The 21,297-nt window shown below is 48.0% G+C and overlaps 1 protein-coding gene across 3 annotated transcripts in view; it reads left to right on the top strand.

Moving 5' to 3' along the window:
* The first annotated feature begins 6,947 nt into the window (after positions 1–6,947).
* The window catches only part of WDR86 (WD repeat domain 86), a 36,085-nt gene continuing 21,735 nt past the window's right edge, over positions 6,948–21,297 (top strand). For 2 of the 3 annotated variants that reach the window (XM_039527332.1, XM_039527334.1), the window contains exons 1-4: positions 6,948–7,568; positions 9,227–9,556; positions 15,606–15,747; positions 18,492–18,915. In XM_039527332.1, coding sequence (XP_039383266.1) covers positions 9,394–9,556; positions 15,606–15,747; positions 18,492–18,915 — 729 coding nt within the window. In that variant the 5' untranslated portion in view covers positions 6,948–7,568; positions 9,227–9,393. The remainder of the gene's footprint in view (positions 7,569–9,226; positions 9,557–15,605; positions 15,748–18,491; positions 18,916–21,297) is intronic. The other variant, XM_039527333.1, reaches the window with a different exon arrangement.

Genomic DNA, 21,297 nt, shown 5'->3' with positions numbered 1-21,297 from the left:
GACGCGATATGTCGAACTCCGAGAAGTCTAACGCTACCTGCCGACCCGGGCGGGTAGTGTAGACGTACCCTCAGTCTTCTCGAGGAGCTGGAATACCGGAGTTGACCAGAGGGTGCTCTGCCATTGATTTAGTGGGTCTTCACTAGATCCACTAAAGCAGCAGCATCCATCTCACAGTAGTGAAGACAAGCTTTAATAGTTAGAGACTGGTTTGCACCCCAAAACATGCAGTTTTATATTCTTTCTAGTACTTTTTTTTGGTATCTTGTAAAATAACTATAGATATTCCTGTTATCCATATAGATATCTCCCTCTTTGACTCTTGCTAAGTTCTTGACCTCAACAACATCCTGTGGCAATGACTTCCACTGATTATGCATTGTCTAAAAAGTATTCCCTTTTATCATTTTTAATTTGCTGATTTTCATTGAATGTCTCCTTATTTCTGTGTTATAGGAGAGCGAGATTAGGAGTCCCTGATCTACATTCCCTACGCCATTGCACAATAATGTGAACCTTTGCTCCACATATTAGTTGAGGTGAGTCCAGACTCCTGACCTACAAATATTTTCCGAACTCATAGGGGCTTGAAGGAAGAGCAGTTTCTGTCAGAGTTTTGATGTGGTTGGAGGCCCAACAGAGATTGTTACCATTTCTTTCCTTAGTTTTTAGTGAATTTAATGCTGGCAAAAGGATCTGAATTGATGGTGCAGGAAATTAAGGAACTAGCATTTATAAAGCAGATACAGAGCTGGGTTTTCCTTATTGCCCAACCAATATGCCTCTTCTCTTATCTATAAGAACCATCTCTAAGGCCTGGTCCATGAGAAATTTCACCAGTTTCACCAATGCAAATTCCTAATGCACTTAAACCAATTTACTCCTTGCTAACATACTACATTAAGCAAAACCAATTCAAGCAAGGTTTAAGCCAATTTTAGCAAGATAGAAACTGGTTTAAGTGCATCTACATTAGGGCTTTGAACTAGTGTAACTAGAGTTATTTTAAATTAATGTCATCAATGCAACTTTTCTAGCCTAGACTAGGCCTAACTGCTGAGGGGCTATGTCAGTGGAGACTCCACCTAGCACCAGGGTCGGCTCCAGACCCCAGCACGCCAAGCGCGCGCTTGGGGCGGCGTCCCAGTGGGAGGGCGGCAGGCGGCTCCGGTGGACCTCCCGCAGACGTGCCTGCGGAGGGGCCGCTGGTTCCGCGGCTCCGGTGGAGCATCGGCAGGCATGCCTGCGGGAGGTCCACCGGAGCCACGGGGCCAGCGGACCCTCCACAGGCACGTCTGCGGGAGGTCCACCGGAGCCGCGGGACCAGCGACCGCTAGAGCGCCCCCCGCGGCGTGCCGCCCTGCTTGGGGCGGCGGAAATCCTAGAGCCTCCCCTGCCTAGCACACCTCAGAAGGTAACAATTTTCATTCACTAACATGATGTGGATGCTCTCAAGAAAGTGACCTAAGTGTGGGAAGTGTCTAATGCCATTACCAATCTCCTGGGCCCCTGGCATCTGTTCCATGAGAGATTTCATAGAATCCTAGACTATCAAGGTTGGAAGGGACCTCAGGAGGTCATCTAGTCCAACCCCCTGCTCAAAGCAGGACCAATCCCCAGACAGATTTTTACCCCAGTTCCCTAAATGGCCCCCTCAAGGATTGAGCTCACAACCCTGGGTTTAGCAGGCCAATACTCAAACCACTGAGATTTGCTGGGCTTGTGAAATCTTTTGGGTTGGGGAAGAAAGGAGGTAATATTTAATTGTTAGCAGTTCTGATATTGATTAGGCTTGATAGCTTGAATTAGGAAGCAGAGTGATAGGATGCAGTAGAAAGATGTTTTTAGCTGGTAGCCAGACAAGCCTCTCTGCTGGAATGTGTGGCGAGAGAGCTGGATTGCTGAGGGGGTTAATCCTCTAGGGAAGTTCATTTGTATTGCTAGACACTTTATTATTTTGTTTTTAGTTGGGTGAGAGGAGCCTTGAGTGCTGACTACTTTAGAGCATTATTGGCTCTGCTTCTTTGATGCAACAAAAGAGCCTTTGTTGTCTGTGGTCATTCCATCTGCTTACACCAGGTTTGGATTTGGCTCATATAAATAAGGGGAGGGGGGATAATCTCCTCCCCTCTCTCCCACTCAGAATAAAAATGAATAACGTCAACAAAAAGTAGCAGTTTGTCCGACATTATTCAAATCCTGTACAGAGTACAGCCAGGGGCGGCTCTAGCTTTTTTGCCACCCCAAGCACGGCAGGCAGGCTTCCTTCGGCAGCTTGCCTGCAGGAGGTCTGCCGGTCCTGCGCCTTCGGCGGCTCGCCTGCGGGAGGTCCCTGGTCCCACGGATTCGGCGGCTTGCCTGCGGGAGGTCTGCCAGTCCCGCGGCTTCGGCGTACCCGCCACCAAATTGCTGCCGAATCCGCAGGACCAGCGGACCTCCCGCAGGCAAGCCGCCAAAGGCTACCTGACTGCTGCTCTCGCAGGGACCGGCAGGGTGCCCCCCGTAGTTTGCTGCCCCAGGCACGTGCTTGGAGCGCTGGTGCCTGGAGCTGCCGCTGAGTACAGCAAAGGAGGTAAAATGCTATTCTTCTGAGTCTACCTCAGTGCTGCTCCAAATGAAGCTGACGGTTGGGGCTGGAAGCCTATCCTGTGTGTTAGAAGCAAGCTCAGGCAGGCAAGATCAGGCTTTCACACAAGTCAGAAGAAAATGCAATACCAGAGGCCTCCCCACCCCTACAGTCCTGTTGTGTCTGGGGGAGAGGAGGAGCCCAGCCAATTACAGTGTCCCCCTAGATCCTGCTGTCTCTGGTTAGGAGTGGGGGAGTGAGCCAGTCACAGACCCTGGAGAGAAATTTGGGTCCTGCCCCACCTCTTCCCATTTCACCTCCATTCCACCCCAGGTACAGATGTCCAGGGGGGCACCCTGAACATCTGTATAATTGTTCCCCACTTTCTTGTCAGCTGTTGCTAGCTGTCAGGGGGGAAAACATTTCATAAAATGGAAGTTTAGAAATTAAAACTCTTTTCAAGGATTTATATTTCTCAACCCATCACCCCAGGAGTGCTCTGCCTCTCTCTCTATGTAAATCATTACTTAACAGATTGGGTGCTAGTAGATGCTGCTCAGGAATACAGAGAATTGTCACTGGGTTTTGTAAGACCAAAAAAATGTCTTGTGGCCTGCAAATGGCTTCTTATAGCAGCTCTTGACAGGCACTCTCAGCACGCCTAAACATATTCTACTGACATAATAAATATTAATAAGAATTGTAGTCGTGTAATTAGATTTCCAGGAAAAAAAACCCATTAAGAAACCCATGTCTAAAGGGTGTCGGCATATCTGATCTGCATGAAAAACTCTTACCAGCTTGGCACCTGCGCCTGCAGTGAGTTCTTTGCTTGAAGATCCCTGCTGACTTCATTTGGGCTCTGGGCAAGAGGGAGGGAATCTGCCTACATAGAGTTCATTGCAGGATCAGGGCCTTAAATAGCCAAACCAAACAGATATTTTTCCTGCTCCTTCCTTGCAGTGTGGTATACAAACAAAACACAATCAAATATAATAAAACCTAAAATTCAGACAGATAAAAGCAATAGAAAAAGATGAAAGGGGCTGGGGGAAGGTAATAAAAATAGGGCAAAATGTTCAAAAGCTTGGACAATTTTGAACATTTTATCCATCACGACTAATAATGATCACAAGGGAAAACCACCTTTGAAATAGAGCCTTGAAATGTTTCTTCAAAATAGGAAGTGACTGAACAATTTCTACACCTAAGGGCTCACCAAAAGCCAAAACATGGCCACCTGAGATATAACAGAGGGATCCCCTATGGCCCAGTCTAAGCAGGAGATTTATACTTGTGTAATGAAAATGTGTGTATATGCCTGGCACTTGAATTTATCCTTGCATCCACCCTGCAGCAGTATAGTAAAGTAGTGTTTGTGCATCTTCCCCATAACCTGGGGCACCTTCTGCAACTATACCTAGCCCAAAAGATTATCAGGCCTAAATTTTCAAACGTAACTAGTGATTTGGGGTGTCTCGAATTTTGGATTCTCAAACTGAGACATGTTAAAAAGGCCTGATTTTTCAGAGGGCAAGTGATCAACACTCAAGTTGGGCATCCAGAATCACTGGTCATTTAAAAAAAATCGGGTCCCAGTTGTGGTCCTGGCAAATGTGTTGAAATATGTGTCATCAGAGAACGGCCTTTACAGGTAAGCCGTTAGGCTTGATTCTGCTTTCACATCAGGCTTACATTGTCGTAACTTCTCAGTGGTGTAACTGAGAGAAGAAGCAGCAGAAGTTAACCATATGCTCTTCTTTGTGGGCGTGATATATTAGGTCTGTCTTATGTCAGCCATAATGTGCTGCACTGGATATGATTCCTTTTGAAGTATGTTTAATTTGTGACAGTATCTTGCAGATCTTGCCTAATGCAAAAAAGGATGGTTTTGTGGCTAAAAAAGACGGGGAGCCAGGAGAAATGCATTCTGTTCCCACCTCTGCCACAGACTTCTTGAGTGAACTTGGGCCATCATTTGTCCTTTGCATTTCAGTTGCCCATTTGTTACATAAAAACCTGGGTTCTGTTCCTGATTGAGCCACGGACCTGCTGTGTGATTTGTTGGATCAAATCACTTCACCTTTCTGTATCTCTATTTCTCCTCCTCTCCTTTGTATATTTAGGCCATGTCTACACTTAAAAGTTTACAGTGGCACAGCTGTACTGATGCTGCTGTAAGGTGGCTTGTGTAGCCGTGTTATGCTAATGGGAGAGAGCTCGCCCATTGACATAATAAACCAGCTCAATGAGCAGCGGTAGCTATGTTGGCAGGAGAGTGTCTCCCGCTGATATAGGAACATAAGAACGGCCATACTGGGTCAGACCAAAGGTCCATTTAGCCCAATATCCTGTCTTCCGACAGTGCCCAATGCCTGGCGCTTCAGAAGGAATGAACAGAACAGGTCATCATCAAGTGACCCATCTGCTTTCACCACAGATGCTGACTTAGCAGCAAAGAATCCTGTGGCACCTTATAGACTAACAGATGTTTTGCAGCATGAGCTTTCGTGGGTGAATACCCACTTCTTCGGATGCAAGCAGTGGAAATTTCCAGGGGCAGGTGTGTATATATAAGCAAGCAAGAAGCAAGCTAGAGATAACGAGGTTAGATCAATCAGGGAGGATGGGGCCCTGTTCCAGCAGCTGAGGTGTGAAAACCAAGGGAGGAGAAACTGGTTCTGTAATTGGCAAGCCATTCACAGTCTTTGTTTAGTCCTAAACTGATGGTGTTAAATTTGCAGATGAACTGGAGCTCAGCAGTTTCTCTTTGGAGTCTGGTCCTAAAGTTTTTTTGCTGTAGGATGGCCACCTTAAAATCTGCTATTGTGTGGCCAGGGAGGTTGAAGTGTTCTCCTACAGGTTTTTGTATATTGCCATTCCTAATGTCTGATTTGTGTCCATTTATCCTTTTCCTTAGAGACTGTCCAGTTTGGCCGATGTACATAGCAGAGGGGCATTGCTGGCATATGATGGCATATATTACATTGGTGGACGTGCAGGTGAATGAACCGGTGATGGTGTGGCTGATCTGGTTAGGTCCTGTGATGGTGTTGCTGGTGTAGATATGTGGGCAGAGTTGGCATCGAGGTTTGTTGCATGGGTTGGTTCCTGAGCTAGAGTTACTATGGTGCGGTGTGCAGTTACTGGTGAGAATATGCTTCAGGTTGGCAGGTTGTCTGTGGGCGAGGACTGGCCTGCCACCCAAGGCCTGTGAAAGTGTGGGATCATTGTCCAGGATGGGTTGTAGATCCCTGATGATGCGTTGGAGGGGTTTGAGCTGGGGACTGTATGTGATGGCCAGTGGAGTCCTGTTGGTTTCTTTCTTGGGCTTGTCTTGCAGTAGGAGGCTTCTGGGTACACGTCTGGCTCTGCTGATCTGTTTCCTTATTTCCTCGTGTGGGTACTGTAGTCTTGAGAATGCTTGGTGGAGATTTTCTAAGTGTTGGTCTCTGTCTGCGGGGTTAGAGCAGATGCGGTTGTACCTCAGTGCTTGGCTGTAGACAATGGATCTTGTGGTGTGCCCGGGATGGAAGCTGGAGGCATGAAGGTAGGCATAGCGGTCGGTAGGTTTTCGGTATAGGGTGGTGTTAATGTGACCACCACTTATTTGCACCGTGGTGTCTAGATGCTGACTTATTTTTCCTGGTGGGTGCTCCCCCCCCGCTCGCCCCCAGGCCATGCTCTCAATCTGCCCTTTCCCCAGAGTCCCCACCCTCACTCCACCTCTTCTTGCCCCTGCTCCGCTCCCTCCCTCAAGCCCCACACCCACTGATCACTGCTCTCCGCCCTCCCCCTAGCGCCTTCCACCAGCAGCAAAACAACGGATGGGCGGCCCCGCCAAACAAGCATGGCTGGCGTGTGCTGAGCACACCCTATGCCCGTCGCCCAGTCCCAGCTTCTGGCAAACAGAGACTAGGGACGCCATCCCATGACATAGCGCTGGGCACACGCTTATGCCAGCAAAATGTATGTCACTCAGGGGTTGCACACCCCTGAGCGACAAACGTTTTGCACACCCCTGAGCGACAAACGTTTTGCCGGCATAAGTGCTAGTGTAGACATGGCCTAAGACTGTAGCTCTTTGGTGCTGGGACGGGCTCTTTCTACGTATTTATACAGTACCCAACACAATGGGCCCTGATCTTAGTTGGGGCCTTTGGGCACGGTGGAAAAAAAATGCTTCCTTATGTCACAGGGGTGTTGTGAGACAACTAGTGCATGTAAAAACCCTCCCGATTCCTAGGATGGAAAGTGTTAGAGAAGTAAAAAGAAAAAGTCCTGGGATGAACCAACTTCCTCTAGGACCTGGCGGACGCCGGAGGGGTGGCGGTTTGGTCCCCCGCGCAGCTGATTGACAGACAAGCCGAGCTGTGACCCAGCCCGTGAATGAGAAGCGGGGAGAAGGCGCTGGCAGGGGATGCAGCGGGACTGGGCTGGGGATGCCTGGAGGGACCTCGGCGTGAGCTGCAGATGAAGCTCTTCAGGCAGGCGCAGCTGGAGGGGGGGCAGGACCCGGACAAAAGGCAGCGTGGGCTGAACACGAAACCTCTTTAATCCGACCCCTTTGCAGCGCTGTTCCCTGCGCTGCAGCAGCGACCGCAATGCCCGGGGCTACGATCGTCCCCACGAGCATCTTCCCAGCAGGACCCAGGCTTGGGAAAGTTTAGGCTTGAAGGGCTTGCTAGGCTGGGGGCCCCTCCCGCAAGGTCCCCCCCCCCACTCAGGCAGGGCAATGGATCTGCCTGAAGGTGAGTTTTAGGCGGTGATTTCGTAGTTTTCTCGGTCCCCCCCCCCCCCCGCTCCCTTTGTGCGGGGAGAAAGTTCCTTGTTTCAAAGGACAAAACTTGCTGCTGCTGCTGCTGCAGGGACGTGTCTCTGCCCCCTGCAGACGAGCCCGGGGACGCTTTGTTTTCTGGTCTGCTCCAGCAAGTGGGTGCCTCTGCCCCACAGACTCTGGGAAACAGGCTCGTCCTCGCCCACCCTGGCGGGTTACAATGAGGTAAGAAACAGGGGTTGGGGGGAGCATGGGGGGGTTCCCCTGGGGAAGGTGGCGAGGCAACACAGACATGGGGGGGGGGTGTCCAGTATGGGGCTGGGGTGGAAGCACAGAGAAGGGAAGACTGGATGGCCTGGGATGACATGGGGGCAGTACAGCTGGGGGGGTGTCTCCTTTCCTGGGGAGTGTCAAAGGAAACAACGTGTGGGGTCGTATGTGGGGAGTCGGGCTGCACAATTTGGGGAGGGGTGTGTGCTTGGGGGCATTAGGAGCAAAATAGCCCTATTGGGGGGGCAGCAGCTGGGGGTTGGCCCGTGGGGAGCACCTATGTGAGGGGCAGCAGAGACAACGGGGGAGTGCGAGTGTTAAGGAAGCAGCACAGACGTGGGGAGGGCACAGGGGAAGCAGCACAGACGTGGGGAGGGGATGCTGCTGTCCTGGGGGTGTCTGCTCAGGAAGGGAGGGGAGGCTGGCAGTGGTGGGAAACAGTCAGATTGGGGCTCCTCTCTTGGGGGTGGGGAAGGGCAGGAGGGGATCAGCACAGCCATGGGGGCTGAGAGGGGCTTCTCCCGGGGAGGGCAGGAGGGGATCAGCACAGCCACGGGGGGGGGGTGAGAGGGGGCTTCTCCTGGGGGGTGGGGGAGGGCAGAAGGAGAGCAGCACAGCCATAGGGGTGGGAGGGGATGAGCGCAGAGATGGGGGGTGGGGATTTTCTCTCTCCTGGGGGCAGGAGGTGGCCTGGGGGTCTGAGCACAGAGATGGGCATAGGGAGAGGTCTCCTCTCTGATGAGAGGAGCCATTTGGGGTTTATCATCCTGTTTGATTTTACACAGAGGTTGAGATATTTTGGGGGATGGGGAAGGTGAGGCAATAACCCAGGGAAAGAGGGGAGAGCTCTTGCCTGGTTTCCGGTCCCCCCTCGGTGGGAAGGGCAGGCAGAAACCTGTGTGCTTGTACCGCAGAGGAGGGGCACCGAATAACAATAGTAGGAACTGTACCACAGGGAGGAACCCTGCCCTGGCCCCTGCTCCTGGGACAGGAGAGGAGGTGGCATATGACCTCTTTTCTAATGTGTCTATTCAGGACTTGGCACGAAGGTGATGAATAAGGGCTGAAGGCAGAGTTAGGGGTGCGAGAGAGCGGTGCTTAGAAAGGACAGGTTTTGTGGGGCCAGGGTGAGGGTCACTGGGCTGACATCATGTCCAGTCAGTTCAGTTTGATAATACTGCATGGGCATGACAAGCTACACGTGTTTTGCAAACTGTAGAAAAGACTGACCTCTGACCTTTATGCTGCTTTAAGGTGTTAATCCCCTGTGTCTAGTCAGACCTGGCTTTAACCCTTTCAAGGATACATTACCTCTGGGATGGTCAGGACACCAGATTATTGGCAGTATAGCCAGCCAGAGGGAGCAGTGGGAGCTACCAGTGCTCTTCACTGCAGAAAATCAAGCCCTTTCTTAGAACCAGAATAAAGTGTGGCAAGATGGCAGCGTAGATTCAGCCCCGTGCCCTATAGCAGTGAGAATTGTTTACTCATAAAGGGACAGGAATTGGTTAGTTTCATATGTCCTGGCCAGGGGAGGGGAAGAGGGTAACTATCCATGCTAAGGATCAGTTAGTGTTGTGTGGCTTGTTCTGTGACCTTGTGCATTTTTGCAGGGGACTAGGCTAGCCTGATGGTTTCTCAGGGCCATAGTGATGGCTGAAGTTGGTCTCTGGGAGCCCGCTGCAGGCACATACTCCCTTCCTAGAGTGATGTGGAGCCAGTGAGTCAACCCCTGTGTGGGTCCTCTGCCTTTGCTGGGGCCTGTGCTGAGGCCAGCAGGATGGGGAGCAGTGGCTCGGCACTGAAGGTCTGTACTGATCACCGAGGAGGCATCAACTGGCTCAGTCTGAGCCCAGACGGGCAGCACCTGCTGACGGGCAGTGAAGATGGCACTGCACGTCTCTGGAGCACTTCAGATAGCCAGTGCCATGGCCACTTCCAAGGTACAGTATGTGTCCCTTTTCTCCAGGCTCTGAGTCCAAGTACAGTTTATTCTAAGGTATGGTACAAACCTGACACAGCATGATCTATCCTCTCCAGTCTCTGGAGCAGGTTGAGTGGCCAAATATCATGCTTAAGAATCAGTAAGAGTAATATTAACTAGAAGCTCTTTCATCCCAAAGCAAGTTTCAAACGTTTGCGCACAGAGGAATCCCTTTGCCTCTGAAGTAGAACACAGCAATTTAACTTCTGCTTCCTTACTGCAGTCCTCCGCATCTAACCCAAGTGTAATTGTCGTTTTTTTGTTTTTTTTTAATTTTCACTTTTATTCAGAACTTTTTGACCTTACAGTTGAGAAACAGGCCTCAGTGAACAATGGGATTTTTTTCAGTAGAACAAAACATCCCCATGTGTCTAATGCAAACTTTCAGGCTTTTTCTTCTGAAATTGTTTTTACCTGTTTAATGAGATTTACATCTTCCTACACAATCCCTAGACTTACCTCGAAAATGATTGAAGAATGCAGAAACCCTGCAGGAGGGGATTGTGAATTGAAATCTTGAATTTCCAATGTTAAAGCTGCCCTTTAGATAACTTCCTGCATACCCCTTTAGGATTATAATTATTTTTTAATTCACTAGTAACTGTTGGGTATATTCACAACCAGGTCTACTTACTGCTAGGGTTTGTGGCTCTACCCACACATAATCTCCCTAAAGTATGTTGGTTAGTTTCAATTCTACGTGAAACAGTTTATCATATTTAATGAAAAAAAATCATATAAATTTGGTTTTGTGAAAGTCACCATATTGACAGCCCTCTGCCAACAGAACAAACACCACTGCAAGCTTCCCCCACAACATAACCAAGATGCCTCAACCCTCACCCATCAGCGAAGTCTTGTCTACAGTGAGGTTTTTGTGAATTATTCACTGTTACTCTAGTACATGATGGTCAGAGCGCTATTTACTCCTGGGGGAATTCTGCGCCAAAACATTAAAAATTCTGTGCAAAATATTTCAAAATAACACAATATAATCACTCCAGTTTCAATTATTTTGTTAATTTATTTCAAAATACCTGTCAGCAAGTATATCTGTAACAATATAGACAACAAAAAAGATTCAGGCAATGTTTTTGTCAAATAGATTCCTTACTAGGCATATTAATACAGAACTTTGAGTAGTAATTCATTTAAACTACAATAAAGAAACATATTTCTGGAGCCCTGCTTGGATCTGCATCTGATCTGTGATCCGCAAATGTTGTCTGCGGATATCCGCAGATATCAGCGGATTTGCATGGCTTTACTTACTGGGGCCAGGCTGAGGCTCTGAGGCACCCCCTGCCGGAGCTGGGTCATGGAGAGCCACGCGGGCAGCTGTGGGGAGCCATCATGGACCCTCCACCTGCCCTTGGCCAGGCAGGGAGCTGGGGGATGGGGACATGGCTGGGGGCTGCTCTCAGTCCCTCCTCTGCACTGCAGGCAGGTGGAGATTCTGCTGTGGCTCTTCACAGCTTCCCAGCTGGGTTGGGGAGATCTACTCTGGCAGCTGTGGGGTGTCTGGGTCCCTCCACCTGCCCTGGGCAGAGGATCTGGGGGCCAGGGAAACGGGCCAGGGGCTGCTCGGGTCCCCCACCCATGGCAGGCGGAGGGTCTGCCGCGACTCCCCACAGTTGCCAGCGTGGCTCTCCCTGACCCAGCTTCGGCCAGTGGGGGGTGGCCCTCGGAGCCACAGCTTGGCCATGATAAGAGCCAGCTGTTGGGAGTCACGGTGGACCCTCCACCTGCCCTGGGCGTGGGGCCTGAGCAGCCCCCAGTCCGTGTCTCTGCACCCCAGGTGCCCCGCCCAGGGCAGGTGGAGAGTCCGTGCCACGGTTCCTCACAGCTGCCTGCCTGGCTCTTACCATCAGAGCCCTGCGCGGATACAAAATTTGTATCTGCATCCGAGCGGCTATCTGCAAAATGGTCCACAGATATAAAGCGGATACCAGTGGATTTGCAGGGATGTATTTATTTCCTGCACCTCTCAGAAACCGTGCAAAAGCTTTTGGGAGTCAGGGGTAACAGAGGAGCTGAGGGAGAGGGAAGTAATTGTTGGGAAGCAGCCTGGGAGTAAACCTGGAGGGTTGTTGGGTGTGGGTGGGAGAAGTGTGGAACAGTTGTTTTTTGGGAGGGAGTTGGGGAGCCTCCCCCATGCAGTCCCTGGCTAACCCCTAGCCTCTCCCATTCACTCAGCCACCCCTTCTCTGCCGTCCCCATGTGGCCCTGCACTCCCACTCCCATTCAGCCCGTGACTCAATGCTATCACCCACTAGCTCCTGTGCTTCCACCCCAGTCTGTCCCCCCCACTAGCCCTTGTGAACCCCAGTCTTTGTGACCCCCCCCCAGAAGCCACATGGGCCCTGCTCTGTCCATCCCTCACATATCCTGTGCCTCCTCATGTGTCCCCACAGGCAGGGTGCTGTGAGGAAAGCAGCCTCTTCTGCCCATCAGCCAGCTGTCCTCTTCTGGCACCACAGTAGCCCCTGGTGGGTGAAAGGTGTAATTGCAGCACCTCCCCTACAGAATCTATTTTCTGCAAGGGGGATGGGAGAGAATCTGCAGGGGACATGAATTTTGCATGTGTACAGTGGTGCAAAATTCCTCCAGGAGTAACTATTGTAGACAGCGGTGAAGTGATTCAGCCACCGGCTTGTCTAGATCAGTGGTTTTCAAACTTTTTTTCTGGTGACCCAGTTGAAGAAAATTGTTGATGCCTGTGACCCAACGGAATTGGGGATGAGGGGTTTGGGGTGTGGGAGGGGGCTCAGGGCTGGGGCAGAGGGTTGGGGTGTGGGTCCAGGAATGAGGGGTTCAGGGTGTGGGGGGGCTCTGGGTTGTGGTGCGGGGGGTCAGGGCTCTGGGTGCAGTCTCTGGGGTTGGGCTGGGATGAGGGGTTTCGGGTGCAGGAGGGGGCTTTGGGTTTGGGGGGGCTCAGAGATATGGGGTAGGGGTGTAGGGTTGAGGCACAGGCTTACCTCTGGTGGCTCCCGGTCAGCGGCACAGCTGGGGTACAGAGGCAGGCTTCCTATCTGTCCTGGCACTGCGGACTGCACTGTGCCCCGGAAGCAGCCAGCAGCAGGTCTGCCTCCTAGGCATAGGTGCGCAAACGGCTCAGCGTGGTTCTCGCCTGCAGGCACTGCCTCCCCTTCCCTCCCCCCCAGCTCCCATAGGCCAGGAACCACTAGTTTTTACTGTCTGGGCACCAGGGTCCCTGGGTGCTGAGGAAGGTGACCTAGTGCCTTGCATTCCGCGACCCAGTACTGGGTCGTGACCTGAAGTTTGAAAACCACTGGTCTAGATCTGCTCAGAGCAGAATTATGTAGCATGGTGATAAAGATGCTGGTGGATGTTTACACTAACACTCCCAAATTTGCTAGCACTGGTGGAAGGTTTTCACAAAACCTAAGCATAGGTACAAGGGTTCAAAGTATAGATCAGATGGCCTGATTCTTGACCAGTGTGTTGAGTCTGCTTATTAGGGGACCAAATTTTGCTGTGGGTTTTTTTTTTTGGTTGCACATTACAGTCCCTGGGTAATTGGACTGAGGCCTTCAAGCTCACTTTTCATTGGCTGTTGATAAAAACTTTTGGTCACATGACCTAGTTTGGACTTGAGCCAGCAGCTAGAAGAGTGCTATATCACATTACTAATCTCCAGAGCCATCTTTTATTTACTTAAAATGCATCTCAGTTTACCTTTGCTAGTGATGCCATCTGGAAGGTCTCTTACTTTCTGGAAGTCAGCCATGTATTCATTTTATTGCAAAGAATTTATGCTCTAGTTGACAAGATGTGTAATATGCTGTCAGATTAACAATAAACAAATTCTTGTGCACGGCGTGGTCTACAGTTAGTCTGACAGTATATTGCGTGTGTCCCTCTTCTAGATAAGTATTTGACTAAGAGCCTAGATTAGCTACAGCATTTGTTGGATTCCAGAAAGTAGGATGTCCAGGTGCTACTGCTGTTAATGTGAATCAGTTTTGCTATATTTTTGAAAGGCTTGAGAGGATTGCAGTAAGACTGAGCAAAAATGGATTAAAAATTAAAGAATGACAAATGTAGCAGGACAAGTCAGAGTGGAACCCTTCATTAGTCAAAGAATTCTACATCAGTCTAGCACCTCAGGACTCTGGACTGCAATGACATCTAATTGACCATCTTTAGTCACTTGTTTTAAGTCGCATGTTTTTGATGCTGACAGTTAACTATGTCTGCTTGCCTCATTTTACCGTCTGCTCTCCTCCTGATTCTTACCTCTACCCTTTCCCATTTCCCTCTTCTGCATAACTCTCCCTACTCTACCACTCCTTTCCCTATATCTTTGTTCCTTCCTCTTTCCCTCCAACCTCTTCTGCTTGTCATGTGCTACCTCTTTCCCCTCCCTCCCCCGAGGGGGGCAAAAAACCTCAAACAAACCCCAAAGCTACCTGGAATAATAATATTCATCACTTGTATTATAACAGCTCCTAGAAGCCCCTGCTGAGATTGGGGTTCCATTGTGCTAGGCACTGTACAGCCGCATAGTAAGAGATGTTTCCCCACGAGTAAGCAATCTAAACAGATAAAACGAAGCGGGAGTGGGAGGTGGGATAAAGTATTATACCCCTATTTTACAGATGGGGAACCAAGGCCCAGAGAGGAGATGTGACAAGGCCAAATTGGAAGGCTATGGCAGAGCTGGTGGGAACTGAATCTTGAACTCATGAGTCACAGTAAAATACACTTAATGGTACAATCAAGTAATAACTCAACCTAAATGTTGTAACCCTTGTTCTCCTTGCTCCTATTCCCACACTTTTGTTTGAGTGTAAACTCTTTAGGGCAGGGACCATGTCTATTTTTAGAATCATAGAATCTCAGGGTTGGAAGGGACCTCAGGAGGTCATCTAGTCCAACCCCCTGCTCAAAGCAGGACCAAACCCAACTAAATCATCCCAGCCAGGGCTTTGTCAAGCCTGACCTTAAAAACCTCTAAGGAAGGAGATTCCACCACCTCCCTAGGTAACCCATTCCAGTGTTTCACCACCCTACTAGTGAAAAATCTGACTATAAAGCCTAGTACGCTCTGATCACTTGATAAATAGTAATGACAATACCTTTATTCTTTCTCTCTACTTTATTTGCTTAAAGAGATACTCTTGCCATTAAAAGCATATTTAATATTTCTGCTTGTTATTAGATATAATGGGGGGGATACGGCTGATTTACTTTACATCACTCATGTTCTTTTAGTTGCTTGCATTTCACTCATATTGGACTATTAAATTAAATTGGTAACTAAACTTTCCAGTTAGTCTTTTGTATTTCAGGATTTCCTGCACTAGCCCAGTGCTGCTGTTTGTCTAAAAACACAGAGGGTAATGTTGAAATACACTTTTTTCACCAAATTAAAAAAGAGCAGAGAAAAGACACGTATTTATATAGTGAACCAAATTCCTTACTCCTTTTAACTCAATAGATTTCAGTTGAGTTACACCAAGGATAAATTTGGCTCATTGTTTCCATAATACCCTTTATAACAACAAGAAGCTCAGTGATGGGCCTTAATCTGGTTGACAGTAGTCCTTGAAATGGCCCACCATACCTCTGCTCAGTGGTCCTGGAACAATTTTTGTAGTGGGGGAATGCGGAAACCATGTATTTGGGTTGTTACTACTTCCAGCCTGGGAGTGCGGTAGCACTCCCAGCACCCCTAGTTCCAGCACCTATGCCTCTGTTTCATTTATTCCTCATACCAGTGAAGCAGTAAAACAAAGATGGAGTTCATGCTTTTAAAATTAAAAGTGCCGTGTTTTCCACGAGCTCCTGCTTGTGATGAACTCGGTTGTGGATTTTAAAACTACAGCCTCAAAAGTATTGCGGTCTGGGATTTTGGATCAGGCCAATTTCAAACTAGGTTTTGTTTTGTTTTTTATTAAACTAAAGAGAGCATGTCACAGCTTTCCAGATCTGTTATGTTTGCAACATATTGAATATTTTTTATCTCCATCATTTGTTCCTAGGACATGAAAGCTACATCACCTTTTGCCACTTAGAAAATGAGGTTGCATTCACATGTAGTGCAGATCACACAATTAGAAAGTGGGACGTGATGACAGGCCAGTGTTTGGCCATTTACCGAGGGCACACATCAATTGTCAACAGGTTGGTAATACAGATTCTTCATTTAAGAGGATCATTCCATTGTGCTTCTGTAACTTGACCACAGATAAATGGTCTGCAGTGCTGTTGTAGTCCTGTGGGTCCCAGGATGTTGGAGAGACGTGAGGTAATATCTTTCGTGGGACCTGAGGACGAGCTCTGTGTAGCTCGTAAGCTTGTGTCTCTCTCGCTCTCTCTCTCTCCAACTGATGTTGGTCCAACAAAACATATTACCTCACCCACCTTGTCTCTCTACCAATAAATTGTCTTTTTACCAGTAATCTCCATTATGCAACTAAATGGGTTGTGTAAATCTTTGACTCTCTGCTACTCATGTTCTTTGCTGTAATGATGAGTTATCCTAGCAACAGTGCTGATGCAGCTATAGACTGGAGATGGGAGAACAGCAAAAGGCTCACAGCATGGTGAATCTGCCACTGGGAATGGAATTCTAGAAGAAATTGCTCAGCTGAAAGCAGATGCCTGTGATAAATAGATTTTAAAAGCAGCACGTCAGCCATTCTTGTTAGCAAAAAGGACATGGTCCTGTTTGAATGATTTATTCCTTATTGTTAAAACTAAGTTTAAAACTACACTGTGACTTCTTACTGAACTTGCTTATTCCCTAGCTTGTTATCGTAGGGTTTCTCCTGGTTGCTGAAAAATATTTACTTATTTAGGAATAGAACAATTGAGGCATTTGTTTTGAATGGAAAAAACAAATACACACATGTAACAGAATCTGTAAACAGATAGGAGGCGAGAGCTCAAATACTGGGTCAGCCAGTTTTCATGACATCTTCAATTAAAGGAACACCAAAACATTGCCCATTTTAGATGGCTGCCTTCGCAGCCTGAAAGGTGCCAAAGGGCCATGTCTAACTTACGGAAAAGAAGGTGGTTAGAAGTATCCTCCCAACCCTGCTCTGTCTCTAATTTGGATGTTTGGCTTCTGGATCTAAGTGGACCAGCTGCTTTTTCTCATTAAGGTGAAGGTGCTATGAACTGCCGTGTAGAACTTTATGGGCTGCATGCTGCTCTTTGATCAGATCTTCTGTAGTCCAGTGGATGGAGTGCTGGACTGGGTGTCTGATCCTACGTCTGTCACTGACTCCCTTTGAGAGTTTAAGGAAGTCACTTAACCTCTCTCTGCTTCAGTTTCTCTGGCTATGTCTACACTACAGCTTTTGTCAGAACAATTTATGTTGCTCTGGGGTGTGAATAAACCACCCCCCTAGTGACAGAAATTACGTCAACATAAGCGCTGGTGTGGACAGCACTATGTCGATGGCAGAGCTTCTCCTGCCAGTATAGGTAGCAGCCACTCGCTGGGGCTGAAGTAGTTAAGCCGTTGAGAGAGCTCTCTCCCATCTGCTTAGAGCAGCTACATTAGAGAGTTTACAGCAGCGCAGCTATAGTGCACGGCTCTCTAGTGTTGCCGTAAGCCTCTATCTGTAAAATTGGGATAATGATGATTATCCTCTTTTTGTGAGATCCTTGGCTAGGTATTTATTTAAATGTCATTTTTAACCTGCCTGTTTGTCAGACAGTTGCATGATAATTGGTTTTAGGAACCATCATTTGTGGTTCAACTTCTTGGAAACTAAATGTCTGATTAGTTTAATTGCTGTTATTGTTGGCTATTGTCTTAGGCCAGCATTTGGACAACTAAATAGCCATAATGAAAAATGAGCTGCTAAATAACAAGTTTAAAAAAGCAACTGATAACTAATGAATAACACATGGTAGCGCTGCTGGTCAAGGTTATTTTTTTAGAGGGTGCCCCAAATTAGTCAATTTTAGGTGCCTAAATAAGTTACATGACTTCAAAATGCTGAAGCAGGCTTTGTTTTGGCTTGGGTTTTGCGGGGCGGGGGGGGGGGGGGATGGAGAAGAGGGAGAAGAAGGATAGCATGTGATTATGTATAATGCATATGCATCAGGACCAAATTATTTTGCACAAGCAACCTTAATTCTGGCATTTCCTAACTTCTGAGTGCTTATGTTTGCAACTTTAACATTCTTTTTATGTAGTTTTTTTTACACGTAATTCATATAGTTAATGAAAACATCAGCAATTAAATGAGGATAAAAAATTATAAAAGGATTAAACTCTCATTCTTCAGGGTATAAATATTCCCTAACTAGCTGGGATTAGGAAGAAACTTCTTTTATGAGCAAGTTATTCCATATGTAATTGTCCACTATGGGATTTTTTGTATCTTCCTCTGAAACATCTGGTGTTAGCCACTGTTGAAGATAGGACAGCAGATTAGATGGACCTCTGTTCTGGTTTGGCAAGTCTTATGATCCTGGGACACTGATAATGGAAGATTATCAGAAATCTAGATACTTCCTGCAGGTTCAGTGGGGAATTGGAGTTGATTGCTAGCAACATGGTGTGCTAAACTGGAAGGGAAATATTAAGAAGAAGAGAATCAAATACCAAAGGCCAAAACCTTGATGAACCCTGAATGGAGTAGTCTTCTGCCTTGCAATGTGCCTGTTTTCATTTGTAACTGGGTAAGGCTCTGAAGGACTGTGCCATGTCCTTGCGTGTGGCAATGAGGTGCTCACACTGATATATTAAATATCTCTGATGGTCGAACAATAATTTGAGGGACAGTTGCTTCTAGTGCTTCATTGCACTCTTGGTACAGGACACTTTATGCAGTCACTGGGGGCGAGGGGGGCAGAAGTTAAAGCACAAAGCAACAATTTGTATACTAGTTGTTTATTTTTAACAGGATCCTGGTTGCCAAAGACTATCTATTTAGCGGCTCCTATGACAGGACAGCTCGGTGCTGGAGTGTGGAGAAGGAGAAACAAATCCAGGAATTCCGGGGCCATCGGAACTGTGTTCTGACTTTGGCTCACTACTCCTCCAGGGATGTTCTTGATGAGTCGGAGGAGGAGCAGGAGAAACTGAACAGAGACTTCCTGGTGACAGGAAGCACTGACTGCACTGTTAAGGTCTGGTGGGTGTCGAGTGGGCGTTGCTACCAGACTCTGCTAGGGCACACTGGGGCTGTTTTATGCCTTATACTTGATGCTCCAAACAGGGAGTTATTTTCTGGCAGCACAGATTATACCATCCGAACATGGAATATTGTGACCGGCGAGCAGTTAAAAGTGTTCAAAGAGCATCAAGGATCGGTTATCTGTCTAGAGGTAAGAACCAGTATGTTTCATACTGCCACCTGGAGGTTGGTATCATACCATTCTTGGCCAAGAACTGAATAGGCCAAGGGGACTGAGCCACCTTCTTATACTCAGAAGAGGTTTCTCTGAGACAGTGTACAGAAATGACATGCAGGAAACCTGCCCAGTTGTTGCCTCATCCATAGCTAAAAAGCTTCAGTACTGACAAGCTATAAAACAAGATGTTTCAGTGAGCACGACTAAGAAGCACAAGCTTTAGTCTCAGACCACAAATTAGCCAGAAACTGGTGTTTGGGATAAAAAGCCAGGTAGAAGCAAGGCAGGCATTCCAGCTGGAACAGCTGCAGAGAAGGGCTAGTCAGATGATCAAGGGAATGAGAACTTCTCTTATGAGAGGAGGCTAAAAGAGCTTGGCTTGTTTAGCTCTACAAAATGAAGGCTCAGAGCGGATCTGATTGCTTTCTAGATACCTCAGAGGGATAAATACCAGGGAGGATGAAGAGCTATTTAAGCTAAAGGACAAAGTTAGCACAAGAACAAATGGGTATAAACTGGCCATGAATAAATTTAGGCTAGAAATTAGAGGAAGGTTTGTAAACATCAGAGGAGTGAGGTTCTGGAACAGCCTTCAATAGGAGTAACAGTGGCAATCAACCTAACTGGTTGATAAATTTATGAATGGGATTATATGACAGGGTTGGCTCCAGTAGCAGGCAGCTGGATTTGATGGCCCAGGAAGTCCCCTCCAATCTTAGGTTTCTATGAAAGATAACAGGGAGCTTTTTATCAGATCCATTTTTAACTCTTAATGTAATATTTTTGTTTAGCAAATGGGGTGAGGCATAATTTTAACTTGGGGGAGATGGGTCTGTCCCTGGCCAGGCTTTAAAATATAAATAGTAATGGAAACAATGGCATTCTGTAACCTTGAAACAACTTCTCTTCCACAGAAGCTGTTCTGTCTTTCCTGTGGCTTTCCAGTAGTTTCTGTATGGCTAAAGGCGAGGCAGGTCTAATTTTCCTGGATCTGTCACCTAGATCCTCTCTGAGCGTGGAATTCATATGAGTTAGAATCATAGAAGATTAGGATTGGAAGAGACCTCAGGAGGTCATCTAGTCCAACCCCCTGCTCAAAGAAGGACCAATCCCCAACTAAATCATCCCAGCCAGGGCTTTGTCAAGCTGGGCCTTAAAACCCTCTAAGGATGGAGATCCCACCACCTCCCTAGGTAACCCATTCCAGTGCTTCACCACCCTCCAAGTGAAATAGTTTTTCATAATATCCAACCTAGACCACCCCCACTGCAACTTGAGACCATTGCTCCTTGTTCTGTCATCTGCTGCTGCTGAGAACTGCCGAGCTCCTTCCTCTTTGGATCCCCCTTCAGGTAGTTGAAGGCTGCTATCAAATCCCCCCTCACTCTTCTGTAGATTAAATAATCCCAGTTCCCTCAGCCTATCCTCGTAAATCATGTGCTCCAGCCCCCTGATCATCTTCGTTGCTCTCTGTTGGACTCCCTCCAATTTGTCCACATCCTTTCTGTAGTCATAGACAGTGAGTTATGTTGGCCTGTGGTGCCCGTGCTCCACCAATATTGAGGAACGTGGGTCCGGCTCCACCAATGTTTGGGCTTATATTTTCAGAGCTGTCCCGTTTATAGGAAGGACTGGGGCAACTGCCCTGAGCCCCATGCTTTGGGGGGCCCCGCACTTCAGGGGGGCACAGGGTCCAGGGTGGCCTGCGGGGTTAGCGGACGGCCTGGCGCTGGCAGCAGCATGCGACCTGGCCCCAACCCCACCTCTTCCCACCTCTGCTCCACCCCACCCCCATTTCACCCCTTCCACCGAGCCCCTGCCCCAGCCTCTTCCAGGCTTTTGCCCCCTCCCCGAGCGACTCTGGACCCTACCCTCCAGCGTCTCTACCTTTTCCCCTAGCTTAGTGTCATCCACAAACTTGCTGAGGATGCAATCCATGCCATCATCCAGATCGTTAATGAAGATATTGAACAAAACCGGCCCCAGGATTGACCCCTGGGGCACTCCACTTGATACCAGCTGCCAACTAGACATCAAGCCATTGATCACTACCTGTTGAGCCCGATGATCTAGCCAGCTTTCTGTCAACCTTGTAGTCCATTCATCCAATCCATACTTCTTTAACTTGCTGACAAGAATACTGTGGGAGACCGTATCAAAAGATTTGCTAAAGCCAAAGTATATCATATCCACCACTTTCCCCATAATCCACAGAGCCAGTTATCTCATCATAGAAGGCAATCAGGTTGGTCAGGCATGACTTGCCCTGGGTGAATACATGTTGACTGTTCCTGATCACCTTCCTCTCCTCCAAGTGCTTCAAAGTGGATTCCTTGAGAACCTGCTCCATGATAT

The sequence above is a fragment of the Mauremys reevesii genome, linkage group 2 (genome assembly GCF_016161935.1).
Source record: "Mauremys reevesii isolate NIE-2019 linkage group 2, ASM1616193v1, whole genome shotgun sequence".
NCBI classification, from domain to species: Eukaryota; Metazoa; Chordata; order Testudines; family Geoemydidae; genus Mauremys; species Mauremys reevesii.
This window is presented reverse-complemented; position numbering and strand designations above follow the sequence as displayed.